The sequence below is a fragment of the Thamnophis elegans genome, chromosome 12, assembly GCF_009769535.1.
Source record: "Thamnophis elegans isolate rThaEle1 chromosome 12, rThaEle1.pri, whole genome shotgun sequence".
Classification (NCBI taxonomy): Eukaryota; Metazoa; Chordata; class Lepidosauria; order Squamata; family Colubridae; genus Thamnophis; species Thamnophis elegans.
The window spans coordinates 33,756,807-33,773,641 of record NC_045552.1 but is presented as its reverse complement, the minus strand read 5'-3'; the positions used below and the strand labels follow the sequence as shown (position 1 = coordinate 33,773,641).

Below are 16,835 nucleotides of genomic sequence, written 5' to 3'. Positions count from 1 at the left end.
GAGAGCACCAAGGAGGATCTAGGACAACTTGCAGCAGCCAGCTCATCACGGCCAACTTGCCATGGCCAGCTCACTGCCTACGGGTCGAGAGTTACACTAATATCAAAGGAATGGAATAGAATCATTAAAGAAGGGATGAAAAGGAGGGATAAAGTGAAATGTGAATGACGAAAATTTATTTTTAAAAATTATTTTAAATAATTAAATTGAATTGTCCCGTGGCGAGTTGGCCACGCTGAGTTTGTCCCAAAAAGTGTCCCATGGTGAATTGGCTGTAGCAAGTTGGCCATGGCGAGTTGGGCGCAGAAAACCAAGGGCCCATTATTTCAACCCTTAGCTACAAATATGCTCCATGCTCCTTTATTGGTAAAACAACTTGCATCATTAAAGATATATAGGTAATTCTAAAGATATATAGGTAACCACAATTGAGCCCAAAATTTCTGTTGCTAAGCAAGATAGTTAAGTAAATTTTCCTCATTTTATTATTTTTCTTGCCATAGTTATTAAGTGAATCATTGCAGTCGTTCAGTTAGTAACATGGTTGTTAAGTAAATATGGCTTCCCCATTGACTTTGCTTGTCAGAAGTTGTAAAAGGGGAATCACATCATCCCAGCACATGGCAACCGTCATAAACATGATTCAGTTGCCAAGCATCTGAACTTTGATCATGTGACCATGGAAATGCTACAACAGTCACAAGTGTGAAAACTGGTTATGTCACTTTTTTCAGTGCCATTGTAACTTTGAACAGTCACTACACAAATTGTAGTAAGTCGAGGACTACCTGTACCCTGAGAACCTCTTGGGAGGAGCCATCTTGATTCTCTTCCTCGCATCCAAATATCTAAACTTCACTGTCTCTTGGTCCTCTGGAAGGCAACCCCTCCCTCTTGGGAATCCAGATACATTCCACTCCATTGCTCCTGTTAATTCAGAATCTGATTCCTTGGAGAGGCCCATAAATGGACCATTCCTTTAACAGTCTCGTTTCTCCCATCAAAACACAATGCAATGAATTGGGAATGTTAAGGCATTATGACACAAGATGCTGAGAAGGGTTTTACCAGCATCCTCAGAGGAGTGATCAGCAATAGCAATGCTGCATTTCGCTAACATTCTCCAAAGCCTTCCTGGTATGAAAGGGAGCCTGGTTGAGTTGACACCGAAAGGAGCTCGGTTATGCTTCAAAGGATCCAGTGCCCTGGATAAGTGCTGTTTTCTTACATAAGCACCAACTTAGAGCTGCTTCCTCCCCAAAGGAGAAGCTACAAAAGCCACGTTGCATGATTTTCTTGACATTTCTGGATATAAAATGGTATTTATGTAACCGGCAGGAGCAAAGAGTCCGTGAGAGCAATTTCAGTCAGCAAAAACATCCTGTTCCTCACGCGTGGGTTATATTTTTGTTTTCTTTCATGCTTTTTAGGCCATATTACCTCTAGGTCACTGCCTGAATCAATCCCTGCAGTTTTCAGAAGTGGTTTGGGTAGCCTGCTTGGGCTGTGGGAGAAGAACTGACCCAATGTCACCACGTGTCAGGCCTTCAAGTTGGTCCAAGCCAAGAAACCAAAATCATCAATACAAATGCAGGACTACTTTTTCAACCGTAGCCCCTTTGTGACTTCAACTTCCAGAGGTGGTTTAGCTACCTAGCCCTTCAGCTGCAAAATTAAACCTGATACAACAAAGATGATGAGGGGTCTGGAGGCTAACATGTACAAAAACAGTTTCAGGATTTTGGTATGTTAAGTCTAATGAAAAGAAGGACTAGGGCTGAGTTGATAGCAGTATTTTAATATTTGACGGGTTGCCACAAAGAAGGCAAGGTCAACCTATTTTCCAAAGCACCAGAAGGCAGAAGAAGAATTAATGGATGGAAATTAATCCAGGAGAGAAGCAACCTAGGAGACATTTTTTGACAGTGAGCACAATTAACCAGTGGAATGGCTTCCCTCCAGAAGTTGTGGGTGTTCCATCACTGGAGGCTTTTAAGACTGGACAGCCACTTGTCTGGAATAGTACAGGGTCTCCCGTTTAAGCAGGAGTTTGGACTAGAAGACATCCAAGGTCCCTTCTAACTTGGTTTATTCTGTTATTTGGGTCTTCTGGTTTCTAGCCTGGTGCCTTGTTTCCCAACCTTGGCAACTTTTAAGATGTCTGGACTTCAGCTCCCAGAATTCACCAGCCAAGGTGCATGAGCTAAATGGAGGTTTGAAAAAAGCAGAATGAACCATTTATAGCAACACTGAAAAATACTTTTTGGGTGGAAGACAATTCAATTCATCCACATATACAACAAGTAAATTGATGTAAACACTTAAATAACGACCCAGATAGAGTGTTAATCCCTACCCCTGCTGGTTAAAATATCTTTGGTTAGTTGCACTAATTTACCACAACACATTTTTAGGCAGGATCTCTACACTGTAATTTCCACTACAGGTGGATCATCTTAAAATAGGAGGATGAAAAGAAGAAGAAAAAAGGAACATAGGAACTGCTGCTATCTTCTGTAAGTGGATAATACTTTGGTACACTGCAGAAGCAGCTTCCTAGCAAGTAATCAGAAAACAGGATCTTCAGATTTTAGGAATGGACAGATGATGTTATTCTTCATTAGCTCACTTTCTGTGGTCAGCATTCATTATTCACATCCCGCATCCATCGTTTGGAAACAAAAACTCATGTCTTAAGGAAATTATATCTGGTGTTTGACAATGCAGCCCCACATCACTGAAGCAAATTAAATCAGGGACGGGCCCAGCTGATTAAGCCACTGTGGAACGTCAGGGAAATCTTATTGTGAACATTCATTCAGAAAATTATGGTTAAGGAAACCACAATGAGCATGATACAAGAATCTAGTCAACGCTGTTTAGAAATTGCTTCCTATGGAACATGCAAAACATGCCTAGCAACCCAACTCTGCAAAGATAATCAAGCTAAACCATTCAGTGTCTTCCTCTCTGAAAAACATACATGCTCTAGAAAACACGGTCCTATTTCACTGAGATGAGGGTCTTCATTGTTGTACTGCTTCTCCAAGTCCCTTACAAAGCCCATCTGAAACCTGTAGATGTCTTCAATGTTGCCAAATATGATCTTCAGCTGCTCATCACTGAACATGTCTCTTCTCTTCCGACACTGCTTTAAATAACCCTGGAGGAAAATACAAAAAGAGACCAAGTTTACAAGTCAAGGATCCCATCACAAACAAGCTGTCTATTCCCCTAACCCCCTACAGCTGGACACTATAAAAATATTATCCCAAGATTAGTACAAGATTAGTAGAATTCAATCCTCAGTGTAATCAATATTTTGACCCCTACAAGATGGCTTGATAAAGAATCAGGGTCAATCCTTTGGCATAGTTGGGAGCCCCAATGAACCACACTCTAGTTCAGACTTGGTTTGCAAGTTGGTCAAAAATCCAGTGGTTCCAGCTGCAGAACAAACCAAGCTTCGTTAGAGTCAGATCCTGGAAGGGGGCTTGTGGTGTGTGTGCACAGCAAGATTTAGCAAAATGCTAAATGGTGCTGGCTGGCTGGCTGGCTGGCTGGCTGGCTGGCTGGCTGGCTGGCTGGCTGGCTGGATGGAAGGGAGGGAGGTAGGGAGGGAGGGAAGGAGGGAGGGAGGGGAAGAGAAGGACTCTCTCTCTCTCTCTCTCCTCTCTCTCTCTCTCACACACACAATCTCAGCTGACCTATGTGATTGCAGCCTCTCTATCTCTCTCTGCTGTCCCTGAGTTAATGTTCAGCTCAAGCCCAACTCCATCTACCAGTCTTTGCCAATGCAGGGCAGGTGGCTTTGAGCCGAGGTGGCGCAGTGGTTAAATGCAGCACTGCAGGCTACTGCTAGATCAGCAGTTCAGCGGTTCAAATCTCACCGGCTCAGGGTTGACTCAGCCTTCCATCCTTCCGAGGTGGGTAAAATGAGGACCCGGATTGTTGGGGGCAATATGCTGACTCTCTGTAAACCGCTTAGAGAGGGCTGAAAGCCCTATGAAGCGGTATATAAGTCTACTGCTATTGCTATTGCTATTGCTTTGGGTGCTCTACTCCACTCTCTCTCAGGGGTGGTCTCCAGTGTGGAACCTTTTAAATCCACAAACTATTGATTCAACCTTCTTGACCCAACAGGCAGTCCAACCTTTTCTTGGACTTTTTGCAACCCCTTACCCTCAGCAGTGCCAGAGAGAAGATTCAGTGGTAGCCCCTTTACTGAGAGAGGGTCTCCTGGTGGCCAGAACCCGAGACTATCAGATATATTTTGCTGTTGCCTGTTTAATACCAATGAATACAGGAAGACTTTTACCATCTCTTCATCTCCTCAAGGAAGAGATCTTTTGTTTCTTTTTTTCGCTGGCAGATCAGACTCTTAAGGTTATCAGAAGAGTTGCTGCTAAGTTTCTGTCTGGAGTGATTGACTTTAGCAGAATGGATCCTAATCTTTGACGGATGACATTGTAACATTTTGTTTCCCCCTTTATATTCACTGCAGTAATATTTTATTTCATACTATTTTTAACTCTATACCATTTTATCATATCTATTCAATTTATCTTTTTATCTTGCTGGTCCTTAACCATAACTGAATACCTATATTATGTATTTTATGTTTTCAAAAGGAGGGGAATGCAAACTGTATGTAATCCCCCAATACTGCCTATTATTTGAAAAAAATCAGCCAATTCCTGGATTTCTCCCAAGAGAAATACTGCTCTCTCAGCACATGCTGGGAGTCAACCGAATGCTTAAGAGACTTGGCAGAACCAACTCCTACTAGTTGCCTACCCTTCCTTTGAAGAGCCCTTGATCTTCTCTGATGTTTGAGATGTATATGCCTGGAAAACAGTAGAGACTATAAAACAGTTATTAGCTACTCACAAAACATACTTAAATGGATCAGTTAAAAAAGTAGTGGTGTGTTTGCACAAGCAGCTAAATTTGGTACATTGATGCTTTTGACACTTTCAGACAGTTCCTGACCTTGGAGGTCTTCTAGTCCAATCCCCTACTCAAGCTGGAGACCCTAAACCATTCCAGACTGACCAATTTCTCCAGTGATGAAGCATCCACAACTTCTGAAGGCAAGTTGTTCCACTGGTTAATTGTCAGGAAATTCCTCCTTAATTCCTAGGTTGCTTCTCTCCTTGACAAGGTTACATCTATTACTTCATATCCTGCCTTCATGCATTTTGAATAATAAGTTGACCCCCCTCTTCCTTGTGGCAGCCCCTTAGATATTGGACAACTGCTATTATGTTACAACTAGTCCTTCTCTTTGTTAGACTAGACATAGAGTCTCTTGGAGAATCCAAAGGTTTTGTTACAAGAGCTGAACAGAAATAATTTCCCATCCTTTCTGTGGGTTCAAGAGTAAAGGAAGATTGTCCACTCCATGTATCTACTTCTCCAGAACATCAGGGACTTCTTCAGGATGAGGAGCATTCAGCATTCTTTTTCAGTGTGGTGCTCTTCACTCTAGTTGTTGTTAGTTAGTGGCAGTGCCAAGAAATATGGATTTCGTTTTTGTACATCCCCCAATGCTTTCAACTAGCATCCTTCTGCTGTATTTAGAGGAGATCAACTGCCCCTTCCTTCCTTCATATTGTGGAGAATATTTGGAGAAATGTGGCCAAAGATGACATCTATAAGTCAGAGTAAACTTTCATAATCTTGATAACATTCTCTAATTTAATTTTTGTTTGAAATAATACTCTTCTGGGGGAGAATTTCATAATGCATGTATAAAAGAAGAAGTACACAAGCAAAGGTATTTTCCATTACTGTTATTGGTATTGCCTTTTGATTCCTGATGTACAAATCATCCTGATTCCAGCATTTAAAAAAAAAATCTGAAATGGCTATTCTTTTCTATTTTAAATGGTTTTTCAATTTGGAACTTTGGAATTTTGTGGCTATCCAGGGTCAATCCAGTGACTGAACTGATTTCTTCTGACTACATGATTAATTAGAAGGTGCAACTGAATTTCCTTCAAACTAATCTCTGAATCAAATATCTACAGTATTCCTTTTGAAAGACCTGAACCCATAGGCTCTTTTTTTCCCAAGGAGAAAGGGATATCTTTGAGAAGCTGTGAATGATGGCTCCATGCTAGCTCCATTTTGGAAACTAATCGTTGGCTACTGTCCCATGCTGAGAAGCAACTGGATCCATGGATCACATTAATTTCCTACAATGCTGCCAAGCAAATGTCTGAGCATTGTGGAAAGTTCAAGAGATGGCCTAGACACTTAATTTAAAGCATTGTCATCCCATCCAGATAATTTAACCAGAAATCTCAGAGGCAAGAATAGGATTCAAGAACTCTTTTGTCAACTTGTATCTGCAATTGACTCAGTCCTTTAGAATACAACAATTTTCAGAATACTGTCTCTCTACCTGGACAGCCCCATAATAGATTCATTTCTCTGAATTCAGACAAGGTCTGAATAAGGAATTATGAATTCTAATTATAAAGCAGTTCTAGTCAAGACCCAGTTTCCTGGAAATGACAATGTCATCTGATCCAGCTCTATTTATATTCTGCAATTCTTCACAGCTCATTTTTTTTTGAATTTTTTAAAATTGTTTTAGTTAAACAAAAACACACAAAAAAAGAATCATCTTTTGTTACATCTTGTAGAAAGCGTATCGATTGGTTGCAAATATATTCCATGTGTTTCTTCCACCATCCTTACATATACTTCATTTAAATCGAGTTGTACATTTTAAGTCAAGAAAGAAAAAAATGTGTATTTCACTATCCCTGTACCACAATTCTCATTTAATTACCATTATTTAAACATGTTTTTATCTAGAATCATTTATATTTAAAGACACAACCACCTACTGGCATTCATTTGCAGTTTCAATAGATCTCCAATAACGTTACACCTTTATGACATATTCTAAAACAACTTCAGTTAAGTAAGATATCTAAGCATTTCCCCCCCATAACACACCTGTATATATGATTAGATATTATCCATTAACATTTTTTGTTATTATTATAGTTGACTAAAAGTTATTTACTGTTTATCTCACCTCTCCTCTCCACAGGCCCACACAATATTATACCTTTATAGCCATCTTTATATATGGAAAATATATATATTTGTGCTTCCATATACATATATATGGAAGCAATGTATATAATCCCTATCGGACTGCCTTTAAATATATATATATATATATATATATATATATATATATATATATATATATATATATATATATATATATATATATATATACCAATATATATATATATATATATACCAATATATATATATATATATATACAGTCACAACCCCTGGTAAGCCCCAATTATGGGAGGAAGCTAACTGCTTCCATCATCTGTCAATCGTCGTCACAAGAGTCCATCATGACAGAAACCCAATATTTTTACTGTTGCCTTTGTTATATTTGTGTTTTTTTATTTGTGCTGATTATTTATTTATTTATTTATTTATTTATTATCAGCACAAATAAAAAAACATACATACATACATACATACATACATACATACATACCATACATACATACAGGCAGTCCGATAGGGATTAAATACATTGCTTTGTTGTTATATAAAAGACTAATTTAGCTTAAGACAAGAGTGTCTTAGGGCAATCTTCTAAAAGAAAAGAAAAAAACTTCACCAGACGGAACACTTTCACTTCTCTTTCTTTCTGGAGCCATCTCCAACTATGTCAGCCTGGGGGCTGCCTGTTTGCCGCCGGTTGGAAGTGCTTCCTTTGGGTTGATCAGGGACTTTGTGATGTCCCTATGACCAGCAAGGTCTTGTCTTCCCAGTCACCGTCTCTTCGGGACAGTTTAGGTCCTGCCGGACCATCCAGGGGCAAAAGTGTCATTGGCGGATTCGGACTGTTGAGTCTGCACGATGTAACATTGTCTGCCTTGTGGTTTGGACTCCTTTGTACCATTTGTATTAACCTTTGGGCCCAATTTTACTGGCTCTGTTCAGGAGGATTCTTGAATTTGATCCTGGACACATTGCAGACTACCGAGTGTTGATTTTGTTCACTGACTTTACAAACTCCAGCTGAGTTGGTTATTTAGTTATCCAGGAAGGAAGGGATGTAAAATAGTGAGTCTTAACTTGGGGTCTGCAGACCCCTGGAGGCCCACAATGTCCTCACAGGGGGCACATGAAGGCTTGAAAAATTTTATGAATTAAGAATGGATTTCTTTATTGGTCAGGTGTTATTGGAGATACAAGGAATGGGTTTCCGGTGCAGAAGCTCTCACTGTACATACCAAACAACAACGGGATAAGTCATAGATCATAAATCACAGTTACAATCATTAATCATATGATAAAAATGACAAGTGAGAAATCATAAGATACCAATAGGAGAAGATAGTAGGAAATATAAGAAGATGAGAAGGATAATAACAATCCAGGTAGTCCTCGACTTTCAACAGTTTGTTTAGTGGCCGTTCAAAGTTACAACTGCACTGAAAAAAGTGGTTTACGACCATTTTTCACATTTATGACCATTGTAGCATCCCCATGGTCATGTGATTTACATTCAGATGCTTGGCAACTGACTCATATTTATGACATTCTGGGTGATGTGACCCCCTTTTACAACCTTCTGAAAAGCAAAGTTAGTGGGGAAGCCAGTTTTATTTACCAACCTTGTTACTAACTTAACAATGGCAGTGATTCACTTAACAAATGTGGCAAAAAAAGTTGTAACGTGGGACAAAACTTACTTAACAAATTTCTTACTTAGCAACAGAAATTCCGGGCTCACTTGTGTTTGTAAGTCGAGGACTACCTGTACAGCCCTATTCCTTGGGTATCTTTAGGCCTGAGACAGTCCTGGAGGAATTAGGTGTTCAGCAGTGATGACGTGGGGGAAAGTCTTGGGGGGGGGGAGGGCATCTGTCACCATGGTCTGTGGCCACAAAAGGTATTTGAAGGTGGTCCAAGATAAAGTAAAGGTTGAGAACAACCAATGTAAAATAAGGCAAAGTGCCTCCTTTCCTATAAATTTATTTCAATCATTCATAGACCAGCATTAGGAGGGTGGCTACAGTCAATTAAAAAGCATAGCTCACACATCAGTCTTAAAAAAATAAAAAATAATGAAAAGCTAGAACACACACACACACACACACAAATCTAAAAGGAGTCAGAGATGAGAAGGTTGTAGGGAGCATAAAGGTTTAGTACTGTGGACGACTATACTGTATCTATCAAATTACAGAATATTCTAATATGGCAGACAAGGTGCTCATAAAGTCTAGTTTATGGCACAAGTCTTTGCTGAATTATGGATGCTGTTATGCAAATCTGGCAACATCGGGCAATACCTAGCAGGGCAGGAATCTGAAAACAACAGGGTGGTATAAAATGGTCCTGGGCACTTGAGGTATTTATGCAATAATGGTGAGATGAAGCTAGTATGAATGTCTCTGTAGTACGGGCACTGGGGAAGCACCTGCTCTGTTTCTACATGTCTATAGCATCACGGGGATCTGGTAAGGAATCTTCCTATATTGGTCTTTGAGGACAGTTTGAGGGGATGGCATGAATTTTCTCCTTCCCCTGTTTTTCCTGCACTTTGGGGCTAACCATCAACTACTGCAATGTGCTCTACATGGATCTGCCCTTGGAAAGTATCCAGAGGTTTCAGTTGGTCAAAAATGCGGCAACCTGCTTGCTTTAGTGTACATCTAGATTTGCACGTGTGTCCCTCCCAATTCAAGGTGCTGGTTGTCATCATGGCCAGGTTATTTGAGGGAACGTCTTGTCCCTGTATCTATCTAAACCACCAGGATGAGGATGGATTGACCATTGGCTTACCTGAAGGGTTGTTTTCAGGGTGCTGCGAAGGAGAGTCCAAGCAAGGATTAAATACAGCCAATCTACCCAGAACTGAATTGAAAATTTAAGTCACGCCTCTGGTGCTGATTATCTTCAGATTTTTTCAATGAAGACGTGGAACTGTTGCACGCTGAGAAGTCCAACAATGGATCTGATACACATCCAACAAATAACAAATCCATCTGAAACTGCAAACTTCACAGCGCCCTGAAAACGACCCCTCAGACAGGATTCGCAACTTGGGAGTCCTTCTGGACCCACAGCTGACCTTTGATTACCACCTGTCGGCTGTGACCAGGGGGGCATTTGCCCAGGTTCGCCTGGTGTGCCAGTTGCGACCCTACCTGAACCGGGAGGCTCTCACAACAGTCACTCGCGCCCTCGTGACCTCTAGGCTGGAATACTGCAATGTGCTCTACATGGGGCTGCCCTTGAAGAGCATCCGGAGGCTTCAGCTAGTCCAGAATGCGGCCGCGCGAGTGATTGTGGGTGCACCTCGGTTCGCCCACATAACACCTATCCTCCGCGAGCTGCGCTGGCTACCTGTTGATCTCCGTGTGCGCTTCAAGGTGCTTCTTACCACCTACAAAGCCCTTCATGGTAGTGGATCTGGGTACTTGAGAGACCGCCTTCTGCCAATTACCTCCTCGAGACCTATTAGATCTCATAGATTAGGCCTCCTCCGAGTGCCATCTGCCAGCCAGTGCCGGCTGGCCACTATGCGGAGGAGAGCCTTTTCAGTGGCAGCTCCGACCCTTTGGAACGATCTCCCCGTGGAGATTCGTACCCTCACCACCCTTCAGACCTTCCGCGCAGCCCTCAAGAGCTGGCTATCCCGTCAGGCCTGGGGGTAAAGATTATAATCCGCCCCCACCCGAATGCTGAATGAATGTTGTTTATTCTTTTAATTACATGTTATGTTATATGTCATTGTATGTATCCCCTCCCATATAAGTTGTTAGCCACCCTGAGTCCCCTCAGGGAAAAGGGCGGCCTATAAATAAACTTATTCTAATTCTAATTCTTCAGGTAAGCCAATGGTCATTTTCCAGGGCGCTGCTCTGGAGAGTCCAAGCAAGGGACATACCCAAGCTAAATGTCACTAGGGTCTCTCCGCTGGTATGAATGCCCTGAAGAACTTGCCTTCCAAAGGCCCCTTTCGCTGAAGCAAACTTGTCCAACTTATAATTCCGGACAAACGGAGAAAACAAAGTCCAGGTGGCCGCCCTGCACATTTCCTCAATTAGTGCCCGAGTCGCCCAGGCTGCCGTGGTGGCAGTGCTCCTAGTAGATGTGGTTAGGCACTGGATTGGACTGCAGAACATGAGCGAGGGCGATGCAGGCTCTAAGCCACCCACCGATTGTAGATGAGGATACTTTCCTGTCCTGGGAAGCCGGTTGGAAGGAAATGAAGAACGATTCAGAACGGCGAAAACCAGCTTTGCGTTTGACATACTTGCAGAGAGTCCTGTGGACATCCAGCATGTGCCAGCGTTTCTCCCTCGGATGTCTAGGGTGTGGGCAAAAATCCGGTAGAACTATCTCTTGGGCTCGGTGGAACCAGGAGTTAATCTTAGGGATGAATGATGGGTCCAGTCTGAGGACCACCCTGTCCTGTTGAATCAAGCACAAGTCCTCTTGGACTGACAGGGCAACCAGCTCTGAAATACGTCGCACAGAGGTAATGGCAATCAAAAAGGCGGTCTTAAATGTCAAATGTTTAATGCTGGCCCTCTGAAGGGGTTTAAACGGGGGTTCGATAAGAGCACGCAGAACCACGTTGAGGTCCCAGGTTGGATATTTGTGAACCACTGGGGGCCTCATCTTAGTTGCACCCCTGAGAAAACTGCGGATGGTGGGATGACAACCAAGTGAGGACTGTTCGTCTGGAGCCAATATGGTGGAAATTGCAGCCACCTGATGGCGTAGTGTGTTGGGCGCCAGATCCTTGTCAAGACCGTCCTGCAGGAAGTCCAGGATGACAGGAATCGATGCTGAGGAAGCCGAAGTGCCGCGAGCAGTGCACCAGCTGGCGAAAGCCCTTCAGGTAGTGTCGTAGATCTGGGTCATGGAGGGACAACTGGATGCCTGGATGGTACAGATCACCTTGGCCAAAAGGCTGCTTTTGCTCAGGAGATCCCTCTCAAGTGCCAGACGGCTAGTTGCAGCCACTGGGGCTCTGGGTGTTGAAGGGCCCTCTGGCTGAGGGAGATTGTCAGCCTCTGCTTCGCTGCTGCTTTTCGGCTGCCATTGAAATGGGGAGGGGGGGTATAGTATTTGGGAAGGGAATCATTCTGTACTGGAGGACTGTTTAATTAGGGAGTTATTCTCACCATCTCTTTGCGCATGCGGAAGGGAGTTTCCCGCCAAGGCCAACTGTCCAGCATTCCATCCTGATGATAATTTTCTAAGATGTCTCCCACCTGACAGTTGGGTGAAATATGATTGGACTATGGACTGGGGTATCAAGAGGAGGGGATTGAATCTTGTATTGATATCTATTGCTTTCGTGCCTCTTTATTCAGATTCAGCTTTGCTTTGCTTCTTTTCATTTGTAGCCAGTAAAACTACACCTAATTCTGAAATATGGAGTTGAGTGGTTTCTTTCTTGGTTATTAAATGAAGGGGCAGTGACAGAGATCTCCTGCGGTGGAATCCGCCAAGGGGGGTTCGATGGAGAGGCTTACCAGGTCCGCAAGCCAGGTTCCCCTGGGGCAGAACGGTGCCACCAGTAATACATCTGCTGCCTCCAACAGGATCTTCCGGATGACTCTGGAAAGGAGAGGTAACGGCGGGAACGCGTATAGCAGTCCCAGCGGTCAAGGGCAGTGCAATGCATTGACTCCCTCGGCACGCGGGTCGTGAAACCTTGTGAAAAACCTGGGGAGGTGCGAGTTGGATGCGGTGGCGAACAGGTCTACCTGCGGACAGCTGAACCTCTGGAATATACATTGGAACAGATGCGGATGTAGGCACCACTCTGAGTGTTCGACCGTGGCCCTGCTTAGCCAGTCTGCCTGAATGTTGGTCGAGCCAGAAATGTGTTCTGCCTGTATGGACAGGAGGTGTTTCTCTGCCCACCAACCTAGGACATCAGCCTCTGACATCAGGGATCTGGAGTGCGTGCCCCCCTGGCAGTTGATGTGTGCCTTTGTCGCAACATTGTCCGTCAACACCCTCATGTGACGCCCCTGAATGCTGGCCTGGAAATGAAGAAGGGCTAATCGGACAGCCCTCAGCTCCAGCCAGTTGATGCTGTGAGCGGCTTCAGTTGGGACGACCTGCCCTGCGCAAGTTGATTGTGGAAATGGGCCCCCCAACCGAACAGGCTGGTGTCCGTTGTGATGGTGAGTCGGGTCGGCTCTCTGAATGGGGAGCCCTTCATCAGGGCTGGAGACATCCACCATCTGAGGGAACGACGTACCTTCATAGAGATCGGAATGACCCTCATTGAGCTGCTTTCGTTGGCCCTTTGGTAAGGGAGCAGCAGCCACTGGAGGGGACGAGAATGGAGTCTTGCCCACGGTACGATGGACAGACACAAGATCATTTTGTCTAGGAGTTGAGACAGTTAAACAACCTTGGCTTGGGGGGACCGCTGCACCTGCACGACTCTTTCCTTGATGCTCGCCACCCGCTCTGGTGATAGGAAGACCTGGCAGGAGGCGGTGTCGATGATGGCTCCTAGATATTGCAGCCTGGTTGTTGGGTGAAGATGATTTTTCTCCAAGTTTATGGAAAACCCGTGAGCTTGAAGTACCTGCATGGTATACTCCAGGTCCCGGGTCACCTGCTGGGGTGATGACAACTGGATGAAGACATCGTCCAGGTAGCAGTGTAGCCTTACTGGATGGGATCTGAGGAAAGCCGCCACTGCTGCAAGGATCTTCATAAACATCCTGGGGGCCGATGACAGGCCAAACAGCAGGGCCCAGTACTGGTAGTGGCGGCCGGCATAAGCAAACCTCAGGTACCGATGGTGGGCTTTGCGAATGGGTATGTGGAGGTAGGCCTCTTTGAGATCTATGGATGTCAAGATGTCTCTCGGCCTGATACAGCCCAGGATAGACTGTAGAGACTGCATCTTGAATCTCCGGTAGTGTCAGCATTGACTTCATTTAGTAATCAGGAAAGAAACCACTGGACTCCATTTGAATTGAAATCAAGTGTACTTTTACTAATTATAAATGAACAGTTGCACAGCAAAGCTGAGTCTGGTTAATTAGGCGCGAAAGCAGGTAATATCGAGTACAATTCAATCCCCTCCCCTTGGCACCCCTGTACATAGTCCAATTATAATGCACCCAACTGTCAGGTGGGAGATAACTTCAAAAGGTGTCATCAGGGAGAAGAAGGCGGGGCTTAGCAGTGAGAAGATGGAGTTTCAGGCTACTCCTGAAATTCCTCTATACCGAAGGATTTTTGGACGGGTTCTTTGAACTCTAGCTGTCCCGGAGATGACAGTGAAGGTGAGGAGAGACCCAGGACCTCAGAGACACCCGCAAGTCTCTGGGGGGGGGGGTTATTAACTCCTCGTGCCAATTCCTTTCTGGATTAGCTGCGTGCTAACTGAAACTGCAGGTTGCCCCTAAGAATGGTAGAAGTGATGTCATCTGGTAAGCTGATTTTATTATCCAAGAGAGACTGTTCGCGTTAAAAACTTAAGCTAACTGAAACCAAAGAATAGGAAAATTTAGCGGCGAATTGGCTTTTTTTAATGGATTTATGGCTGGTGGTTACTTTACTTCTTAAATGCTTCAAGAAACTCCTCGACATCCTCCCCCCTCTGACTCTCCCTAAGTGGATCGTAAAATTTATTTTCTACTAACTAGCCCGTCACGATTCGACATTTTTATTACTTTATTACTTGGCTCTGTTTACGATCAGATAAGATTGCACAGCCTGCAAGAAACTAAGAAAAGTGCTTCGAAGTCTGTGGAAAAAAAAAAAAGAGCTTGCAATTTTTAACTGCGATACATCATGGCGTCTCAAAATACCTCTAAGATTTCATTTCAGATTCTTTTTTCCGCATGTAGAGGGCTTTTTGACTCTTATCAAAGGCTGGAAAGAAAATTGGATCATCTGATTTTAAAATATGAAGTAAAAACTGAGATCGTTGAATGTTTAAATGTTCCTGAAATACAAATGGAAAATGTGAGAAATGGTGTCTGGTCTATCTCAGAGGAAGAAAGGAGGGGGGGAGCTATAAAGAAGACCCATTTAAAGAGACAGAGTGCAGGAGGAATGGAAAATCCACCCTTGAGAATTAAAGTTAATTTGGAAAATTTTACAAGCCCAGGACAACATTATTATTTCATCACTGACATTCAGAGTCCAAAGGTGCGAAAATATCTTTGTCTGGATTTGCTTATGAAAACATTTGGTAAATTTATCCAACGCGTGGCAATTGGTTTGAGAAGATTTTGCTATTGGAGAGACACTGGCTGACAGATGGAAGAACGTAATTTAAAATTAGCTAAATCTGATTACCTTAATGTGTAATAGATATAGCTGAATAATGACTGATATGGATAGTAATATATATAATTTGGAACTGGCTGATAGATTGAAGAATACAATTGAAAACTAGCTAAACCTAATTGCTTTTTTTTGTAACAGATATAGTTGAATAATAATTTATATTGATAGTAATGTATATAATGTGGAGTTGATATGATAACTAACAATTGGAAGATTATACATAAAGAGTATTAACTACAATAATTATCACTATTAAAAAAACTAAATAAAATACATACAATCAAATGTTAATCAATACTGGGAAAATGTTATGATATATGATATAATTAAATATTATGGATGTCCAGCTAAAATAGGACATGAGGATTTGATGATAATAGAGGATTTTACAAATAAGTAAATGAATTGTCAGCATGTGTTATGGATTAATTCTTTAGCATAGCTAAGGATGAAGGATGTTTAAATAACCATAGGTAATTAAAACTGGAGGTATAATGATGTTGATATGGTAAATATCCGAGTTAAGATATTTGAATTAATATGAGTTAATGGAAGAGAAGCACCAAAGCATGTTGTAACCAGTTGATATACTTCTTTTTTTTCTTCATAATAGACACCTGTGTTTTGTTTTGTTTTCCTGCCTTGTCTCTTGTCGTTTTGTCTTTTTTTGTATTATTTTTATTTTTTATTTTTTATTTTAATTTTTATTTTTTATTTGCCCTTTTTTTATTTTTTCTTTTCCCACCGGTGTGGGCAGGTATTGTTCAAGATTATTACTTTTATTAATATTTCTAAATAATAATTACAGTTAAATGAAAATTGATATATAATATGCTTGAGTTAATATGAGTTATGTTGGTTGACTGTGGAGGAGATGTACCAAAACTTATCTGTAATTGATTGATACATTTTCTACAGATGTAAAGAAAGATGCTGTACCTGTTTTAAATTAAAATTAAAAAACATTTATTTTTTTTAAAAAAAAGGTGTCATTAGGATGGAATGCCGGACAGTTAGCCTTGGTGGGAAACTCCCTTCTTCCACATGCGCAGTAAGGTGGTCAAATCAGCGACTAGAAACTTCCTCCAGCACATAATGATTCCCCTCCCAGATACCATGGCCCCCCCCCCCCCGTTTCAATGACAGCCGAAGCAGCAGCAAAGCAGAGGCTGACAGGTAGATTATGTGATAGTTTAACCTTTTTAGATTTAGGATCCCCCTCCACTCCCCAGGGTTTTTGGGGACCAGGAACAGGATGGAGTAAAATCCTGTCCCTTCTTGACCTGCTGGAACTGGCTCTATGGCCCTGATATCCCTGAGATGCCTGATCTCCTGTTCCATGACAGCCCATTTGACCGGGCACAAAGGGACATTTGATGAAGTGTCGGGGGGGAGGGAAAGGAATTCCAAGATGAGACCCAGGCGGATTGTTTGTAGGACCCACTGGTCTGACGTGATCTGCTCCCACTCTGTGTGGAATAACTGG

At 42.6% G+C, this 16,835-nt stretch overlaps 1 protein-coding gene across 10 annotated transcripts in view; it reads right to left on the bottom strand.

The window, feature by feature from the left end:
• The window catches only part of ARHGEF9 (Cdc42 guanine nucleotide exchange factor 9), a 384,837-nt gene that overhangs the window by 64,212 nt on the left and 303,790 nt on the right, over positions 1 to 16,835 (bottom strand). For all 10 annotated transcript variants that reach the window (XM_032228177.1, XM_032228179.1, XM_032228180.1 and 7 more), the window contains one exon: positions 2,984 to 3,163. In XM_032228177.1, the coding sequence (XP_032084068.1) occupies positions 2,984 to 3,163 (180 nt within the window). The remainder of the gene's footprint in view (positions 1 to 2,983; positions 3,164 to 16,835) is intronic.